Here is an 8,250-nt window from a genome sequence, read left to right on the forward strand (position 1 = left end):
CTCCTCTCCTCTCCTCTCCTCTCCTCATGGCATTGGAACTGGAAAAAAACCAGACAAACCTCTTTCTTTGGTAAAGATTTGGAGCCTTTGAGTGAAATCCCGAAACTAGCAATACAGGTTTTTCACGCAAATATCTCTTGCCAAAGACCTTTTGGGGGGTCTTAGGGAGGAAGGGAAAAAGCGGTGTGCTAACGAGTTAATGCAGCCTTATCGGGGAAGGCAGAAGCCACCTGTACCTGCTTAAAAACACTTGGCGCATGTCACTTTAATCAACTTTATGAACACGTGCTCTGCACATGTGCACCTCTTGATTAATATACTCTCAGAAAGGCTGCGTTTTAGACAGATGCTGGAGCAAGGACTTGAAGGGCGGTGATCTCCTCCTGCTTGTGTTACAGGCTCAGGAAGCTCCAGATACTCATGCAACCTATCAGGGATCCTTTAACGTTACTGGTTTAAATCCTCGCCATGTCCCTTTGCCCTAAAACATCATCGCAGTGCCTATTTACTGCGGTGAGTTTGGGTGCTGTGAAAGGCAAGTGAGGCAGCTCTCCCTGTTTAAGGATTTTCCCGAGTGGAGCATCCCACGGGGGCCGCTCCCTTGGGCGTCCCTGGCATCTCTCATCAGCACTTTTGCACGCTTAGGTTTGATCTGAATCCCCGTGACAAGTATTATGTGAAGCTGAAGGATGCTAAAATCCAGGCTGGTGCCCCAGTAGAGAGGAGGCTGCCCTCTTTTAAAGCCCAATCTTTTAGATAAGCAGAGATGAACTGGAAGGAATTATACTAAAATTCATTAAAACCTAACTCAAGAGATTTTTGCCTTTTTTTTTTTTGTATCAGCTGTAATATTAGCTAAGCTGTTTAGTTCAGCTGCTGCCTTAAAGAAGTAGTTTCTATGTTTTTGATGACACCAATTAAAGTGTGTGTCAGCCCTGAATTGGTCAGGCGGTTGGACTGGATGATCATGGTAGGTCCCTTCCAACTGAAATATTCTCTCTTCTCTTTCTCTTCTCTTCTCTTCTCTTCTCCTTCTCTTCTCTTCTCTCTTCTCTTCTCTTCTCTTCTCTTCTCTTCTCTTCTCTTCTCTTCTCTTCTCTTCTCTTCTCTTCTCTTCTCTTTTCTCCTTCTCTTCTCTTCTCTTCTCTTCTCTTCTCTTCTCTTCTCTTCTCTTCTCTTCTCTTCTCTTCTCTTCTCTTCTCTTCTCTTCTCTTCTTCTCCTCTCTTCTCTTCTCTTCTCTTCTCTTCTCTTTCTCTTTCTCTTTCTCTTTCTCTCCTCCTCTCCTCTCCTCTCCTCTCCTCTCCTCTCCTCTCCTCTCCTCTCCTCTCCTCTCCTCTCCTCTCCTCTCCTCTCCTCTCTTCCTCTTCTCTTCTCTTCTTCTCTTCTCCTCTTTTCTCTCCTCTGCTCTCCACTCCGCTCTTCTCCCCTCTCCTCTCCCCTTCTCTTCTCTTCCCGTCCCCCAGCAGCACCGTTCAGCCGATCGCAATCTCACCACTAAACCCGCCTTTTTCTTTTCTATCGCTTTAAGCCGTGAAGCCGGTTGAGCGAACGGGGGATGATTCACCCTCACCCCGCAGCAGAACCGCGCTGGGTGCCATTACAGCTGCCGCTGACAAACGGCTCCCCGGCGCCCGGCCCCGGGGTCCCCGCCCCGTTCCCGCCCCGGCCAGGCGGGGTCCCCGCTGCCGTGCCCGGGCCGCCCGGCTGCCGCGGGAGCCCAGCCCCGGAGCCGCCACCGGGAGCCGCTGCACCGCGGGTGAGTGGATGCACCCACCCACGGGGGTCTCGAGTGGGCGCAGGGGGAGCAGCAGCGGGGTTAAGGCACGCGTTGCCTTGCAAAGATAGGGTTAAGAGTGTGCTCGTCCCCTTGTGCGTGGGAGTGGGAGGTGGGACACGCGTGAGCTCCCAGGGCAGCTGTGCCGCCGGCTCTGCGATTCAGAACAGCAGCCGGAGCGTATATAAAGCCCTCGCTGGCTTTAGGGGATGCCTGGGATAACCGTGGCATGGTGAATATTAAGGAGATTTAAGGCTGTTTGCAACTCGCAGGGTGCCGGGGTGGCCCAGCCCATGCCCCAAAAACCACGCGGAGGGGTGGGAGTGAGCATCGATGCGTGGGAGGCTGGAGACACCCAGAAAGACACCCCAGAAAATCACTGCAGAAATAGCACCGAGGGGAAGAGGTTGCTTTCCCAAATAGAAGTAGCGCCGAGGGGAAAAACCCTTCTATTTCTTTCCCAAATAGAAGTTTTTCCACTTCACGCGAATATAGGAAATACTCGGGGTGCTTTCTAGGGGTCCGCCCCGGGACGTTCCCTGCAGCCGATCTCCCGTCGGGTCGGTGAGAGCTCAGAGAGCTGCTGGGGGAGAGATCAAGTGAGTTCAAGTTCAGCAGCCCAAATGGCGTTGGAAATGCATCTTTGAGGCGCTGCCGAAGGGCAGAGCTGCCCGGGGCTGCGGGTGGGAGAAATCCCCTTCCCGCACCTGCGACAGCCCGGCAGCGGGCAAATAACCCACTGGAGCATTTCCAGAGGGTCCGAGAGCTACAACACTGCGGTGACAGAGAGGGTGACCTCCAGGCTCGGTGGCACCATTTGGTGGCAGAGGAATAGTGTTTTTTCAAGATTTTGGTTACAAACAGCAAATCGGCCGTCCCAGTCCCGGAGGGGAAACACGAAACTCCTGCCACGCCGTCCCACCAGGACCAAAGCAATAAGAAATCCGTGCAAGGGAGCAAAATTGCTTCTCCCCGAGGTATTGCAGGGAGAAGAGTGGGGAGCAGGCGGGACCCCCTCGCCGCAGAAGCCCAAGCCATCAGCAACCATGTAGCTGTGGCTCGACCAAAGCCGACCTGGCTGGATCCAGCCCCGGGGAGGCTGCAGGAGCCGCCTGCGCACCCTCGGCTTTACCCTGCAAACAAACGGCAAACGCAAGGGCTTAAAAAACAAAAGACCCAGAAGGCAAATAAAAGCTTTGCGAGATACGGGCCGATCAAACAGTCCGGGCTTCTGGATGCTGGTTGAAAGACTGGCTTAAAAATCACGTGGGCTCAGGACTATGAGTGTTTTGCAGGGAAAGGAGTTATTTGTTGGTTGTGAAAACTTGAGTTTTTTGTTATTCCCAAGGCAGGCCAGCCAGATTTGTTGTGACCTTTGTGCGTCCGAATGTTTCTTTCGAAGAGAATTGCTCCTTCTCTGTTTTCAATTTGGAATTTTCCTTTTCTTCCCCCTTTTCTGCCTCTCCTTTTTCTTTTTTTTCTTTCCCCTCTTTTATGAATGCTCTCTTTGATGGGAGGAATCCAGCTCGGGCTGCGGCTATTCCTGCACGCAGGCAGGTATGCGTTTGGCCCTGCTGCGGCAGAGCGGCTCGGTGTGGACTCATAAAACTTGTAAAGCAGTTTTTATCCGCTGGCCCGGGGTGGCCGGTGGCACGTGTGTCCCCCCCGCCGTGCCCTCCGGCTGGCGCGGGGCGAGCAGGGATGTGTGTGGGGGAGAAAGGGGACCACCACCCCTGGGTGCCACCCTCCTCTTGCCTTTCCAGCCGTGCCGCAAGTGTCCGTCCCACATGCCGTGGGGTGGCCGCGTGTCCCCCGACGTGCCGTGCTGGTTTTGTAGCCCTCCCCTGCAGCTCGTGTTGCTGCTGCCGCCCGCCCCAGGGATTTTGTTTGGGGTTTTTTTATTGAATCTTTTCTGGGATGATCCCTCGCGGATGGGGAAGTGAATAACGTTGGCTGCGGCTGGCATGCAGGGCAAAACTGCTCCCGTGACATGCGTGGGCACTGGTACCGTGTTACTCATCCCCCCGAGGAGCTCGGTGCCTTCCCCTTGCGCAGAGTCTGCGTGGGTGTGGGTGTCACCCGGAGTCCCGCACAGACAGCTGGCATCCCCCGGCCAGGGCAGGGAGGTGGCCGTGTGTCCCCCCCCTGCAGCCAGGGCAGGGACGTGGCCGTGTCCCCCCCGTGCTGCTGTCACCCCCCCCCGGAAAGGGCCTTGCTGCAGGGCCCTGCCAGCCTCCAGCCGGGGTGACAGCGGAGGGCTGGCTGCAGAGCGGGTTTGCCGGAGGCAGAAAGGACAGCTCACCGCACTGCCCATTGGGGTTTTTTTTCCTTTATAAAAGGTGTTTGGAGGCTGGAATGAATCTCCCTGACTTCTGAGCACAGCAGACCTGCCACCTATCCTGCTTTTTGGGTAGATCAAATGCAGAGGTCCACGTTGAGCCGTGGTTCTTGGAGGACGAGGGTGCTGGCGCGGTTTGCGACGCCGCGCGGTGCTTCCCTGCGAGCAAAGAGCAAAAACCCGGTGAAAACCCGGCGAGAGGCTGGAGGGAGCCGCGAGCTCTCGGGGCAGAGCAGCACCAGGTCCCCACGGTCCGGTGTCCCCTCTCGGCTCGACGCCAGCAGCGTTGTAAGGTCAACGATGGCGTTGCATTAACATCAACCCGCAGTGGCCGATCTCATCGGGGGGTGTTTGGGCTGGATTCACCCCCGTTCAGGCGGCTCGTGGTGGTGACCCTCGATTTCTCCCGCAGGTATCAGTCGAGGATTTGTGCTGCGGTACCGGAGCTGTCGGCTCGCCTGGCAGGTATGCGGCGGGGACTTAGTGATTTGCAGCCCATTGCCGCTGTAAACTGTAACTCTTCTCAAAAATCTCTATTTTTCGGATGGCGTATGTTAAAAATAACTGAAGCGTCCTTTGTCTTTTTGTTGTAGGAAAAATGTCAGACGGGTTCTCTGTAAGTATGGCTTTCTTTTAAAAAAAAAAAAAAAAGTGGGGGCTGTGATTGTTTAATTGCCTGGAAGCGGGGACCTTCGGCAGGGGTGGGAGCGCGGCTTCGCTAACCTGCCTAACTCCCCAAATCCGCTCCAGTGACATCGGCATTTACTGGTTTTCTGGAAACCTCAGCCCAGGCACTCAACCCCTGCCACTGCATGTGCCGAGGGCCACAGAAGCCGGGGGTTGGAGGACTCAACCTGCCCCTAGGATCAACGTCACCCACCTAACCCTCCTCCTCTCCCCTCTGTCCCCAGTTGTCCGACGCTTTGTCCACCGGCAACAACCCCACTCCCTCTGCCCCCCCACCCCAAGGCTGGCCCTCCTGGGGGAACCAGCCGCCGGCTCCTGGGGGGTTCCCGGCGTACCCCGGCCCTCCGGGGACCTATCCTGGAGCACCGGGGCCATACCCTGGAGCACCGGGGCTGTACCCTGGAGCACCGGGGCCGTATCCTGGAGCACCGGGGCCGTATCCTGGAGGACCAGCAGGACCATATCCGGGAGCACCTGGAGCATTCCCTGGAGCACCAGCAGGACCAGGGCCGTATCCTGCCCCAGGACAACCGCCCAGTGGCCCTGGATTTGGGCCCCCTCCTCCGCAGGGGGGACCGGCTCCTCCGATGGTAACGGCTCCATCATATTTTAAGGGTTTCTGTGTCTTCACTGCCTGATTTTGCTTGGCCACGGGAGGGACCTGGGGCTGGCTGTCCCCAGGGCGGGTGGCATGGGTCATCACGGTGTCACACTGTTACCCAGCCCGTGCCCAAGCATTTGGCTTTTGATGTGCTTTTTTACTAACACCAAATCCCCCTTGTCTCCCAGAAAGTCCCCTTCGAGCTGCCCCTGCAGGCAGGACTCGTCCCTCGGATGCTCATAACCATCACGGGGACCGTCAACCCCAACCCAAACAGGTACCGGGGGTGTCCAGCACCGAGGGCGGGGGGGTTTCCGTGGGGTGCTGCTGGACAGAGCAGGGGGGCTGGAATTTGCTTTCCGTTCCTGAATAACACCTGCCCGGTGTAAAATCAAATATTACACAAAATAAATGTCTAAATGCCCTGTCATTGCCCAACGCATCTGTGGGGTTTTTCTTTCTGCCCGCTTGCTGCTACTGTAAGAGTCCAGGGCTTTCGTAGAAAAAGCAGCGAATCCATTATTGTCTTTGCAGGTTTTCACTGGATTTCAAGAAAGGGAATGACGTTGCCTTCCACTTTAATCCCCGCTTTAAAGAAGACAACAGGAAAGTCATCGTCTGTAATTCGATGTTTCAGAATAACTGGGGAAAGGAGGAGAGGACAGCTCCCAGGTTTCCATTTGAAGCTGGAAAACCCTTCAAGGTACCAAAAAAACCCTCCAACTCAGTCTTAATGTGCCAACAGCAGCTGGGAGGGTTTGGTCGGGGCTGTGTAACAGGACTCACTGTAAGGACCTTGGTGCTTTTGCACAAGAATTGGCTCCCAGGGGTGCTTCTGGGGCAGTCGCCCGGTGCGCGTCCCTGGCTGTCCAGCACAGCAGGGCTACGGCACCTTCCCTGCACGTCTTACCCCCTCCTGCAGGTCCAGGTGCCCAGGGTATAACTTCTCCCCACTTCTGTTATTCCCAATTATTAAATCCTCCTTATTTACACCATCGTTCTGCAGCGGTTGTTGGGCAGGTTTCTATAAAGCATTTCCCCCGTTAGCAGCCAACCTCTCTTCACAAGTTTTTTCTCCTGCAAAATAGGTTCACGTTTGGTGAGAACTCAGCTCTCGCTGCACAAGCCGTACAAAACTGCGTCTTGAAAATACTATCACAGTCACGAGGAGACAGAAACTGTGGGCTAAAACACGACAGAGGGGAAAGGCTTTGGGAAAGGCAAAGGTCACCAGTGTTTTTTGCAGCTGAGAGTTGCTGCACCAGCTCGTCCACATACCACCGGTCTGGACGCAGCTGGCAGCAGCCTTTAGCCAGTGCCAGCCTGCTCGAGTCTGTGGCTTAAAACTTCTTCTTAGAACAAATCTGATGGTTATCTTTTGGGGTTTTTATCTCAGCTCCAGATCCTTTGCGAGGTGGATCACTTCAAGGTAGCGGTCGACGATGCTCACTTGCTGCAGTACAACTTCCGCGAGAAGAAGCTGAACGAGATCACCAAACTCTGCATTGCCGGGGACATCACCCTCACCAGCGTTATGCCGACCATGATATAACGACGGTGGTGTAATTTCAATGCAAACTGAGTGCTCTTAATATGGCTGTAACAGAAGTGCCTTCTTACATGAATAGTTTGAGGTAATAAAACATACTTTCACAAGTAAAATTTGTTTTCAATAAGATCTCAAAAGACAACAACATCCTCCAGCAAGCCAAGTTCAAATGTGGAAGTATCTGAATTTTTGCTGCAGAGACAGAGAACCGCTTTGCCAAAGGATGACTACTAGGAGCCGTGGGATTTGTACGCAGAGGAGTACTTGGGAAAGCAGCCTGTGGCTTACTGCCGCTGGTCCAGTGACCAAGGGCAGCAATCTTCAACCCCATCTTCTCCAAGTAGCAGACGGCAGTCAGTAACTTGGTATTTTTAGCCTCAGTTGCTCTGCTAGGTACAGCAGTTATTCCGTTTTCACTAAAGGAATCAAAATAGTGCAGCAAGGGACTTACGTTCCCCTCCCAGGGGAGGAGGAGTTGCATGGTCAGGCTATGAATGGGTTGTGCGTAATTCACAGAAGTGTCGCCTCGCCGATGTTATCCACTAGGAAACACTGGAAAACAGGGAATACTTGAGAGCCTCTGAGCCTAACCAGAATGAGGTATTTCAAGAGGGGGTTCAGAGCTGGAGGAAGCAAAACCTCTCCCCCAGACCATGGCTAGAAAAGTTACCCCTCTCCTTTGTTTCAAAAGCCCATTCTGCCTTTCTGGTGGCCCAAATCAGCCTGGCCTGAATGCGCTTCCCTCCCAAGGGAGATCCAATTTGTATAAGCGTTACATACTCCATGGAACAGGTCATTGCCTTGTGCTTCTCTCCCCTCATCACTTCTGTGTGAGTCAAGACCGGTTTCAAGGGTGGGGAGGCTTATTGGCAAGGCCACTTCATGAGTCAGACTGGTAAAAAAAGAAAAAAAAAAAAGTATGTTCCCTTTGCTGTGAGTCATTCCCCTGGTCTTGTCTGCAAAACAAGAACAGCGCAATAGCCACTATTGAAGTTTTCAACGGTCTCTTTGACCAGCCTCGTATTTTCTTATAACAGTCACTTCATTTATACTTGGAGATGCCAAGTTACAACAAGCAGAGTGTTGAAATTTCCAGCAGATGCAGTAGCCTAGACCAGCACACTGCTAACATCGGCTTACGTGTATATGTCAGACGTCAGAAATCCCTCGTTACCACAGTGTTGATGACTGAACAGAGCAGGCAAGTCATTTAGAGCGATCTGTTTGAAACTATCCTGTAACTGGAGTTTAGTAATGAAGAAAGTTGATTCCAGCACAGTAACATGAAGTCACATTAGCT

The 8,250-nt window shown here is 53.6% G+C and overlaps 1 protein-coding gene across 1 annotated transcript in view; it reads left to right on the forward strand.

Moving 5' to 3' along the window:
- The window catches only part of LGALS3 (galectin 3), a 27,974-nt gene extending 19,729 nt beyond the window's left edge, over window positions 1-8,245 (forward strand). Inside the window, exons 2-6 of the mRNA XM_075150787.1 lie at window positions 4,707-4,729; window positions 5,025-5,390; window positions 5,590-5,678; window positions 5,936-6,104; window positions 6,798-8,245. Coding sequence (XP_075006888.1) covers window positions 4,712-4,729; window positions 5,025-5,390; window positions 5,590-5,678; window positions 5,936-6,104; window positions 6,798-6,953 — 798 coding nt within the window. The 5' untranslated portion in view covers window positions 4,707-4,711 and the 3' untranslated portion in view covers window positions 6,954-8,245. The remainder of the gene's footprint in view (window positions 1-4,706; window positions 4,730-5,024; window positions 5,391-5,589; window positions 5,679-5,935; window positions 6,105-6,797) is intronic.
- Window positions 8,246-8,250: the final 5 nt, after the last annotated feature.

The sequence above is a fragment of the Calonectris borealis genome, chromosome 5 (genome assembly GCF_964195595.1).
Source record: "Calonectris borealis chromosome 5, bCalBor7.hap1.2, whole genome shotgun sequence".
Classification (NCBI taxonomy): Eukaryota; Metazoa; Chordata; class Aves; order Procellariiformes; family Procellariidae; genus Calonectris; species Calonectris borealis.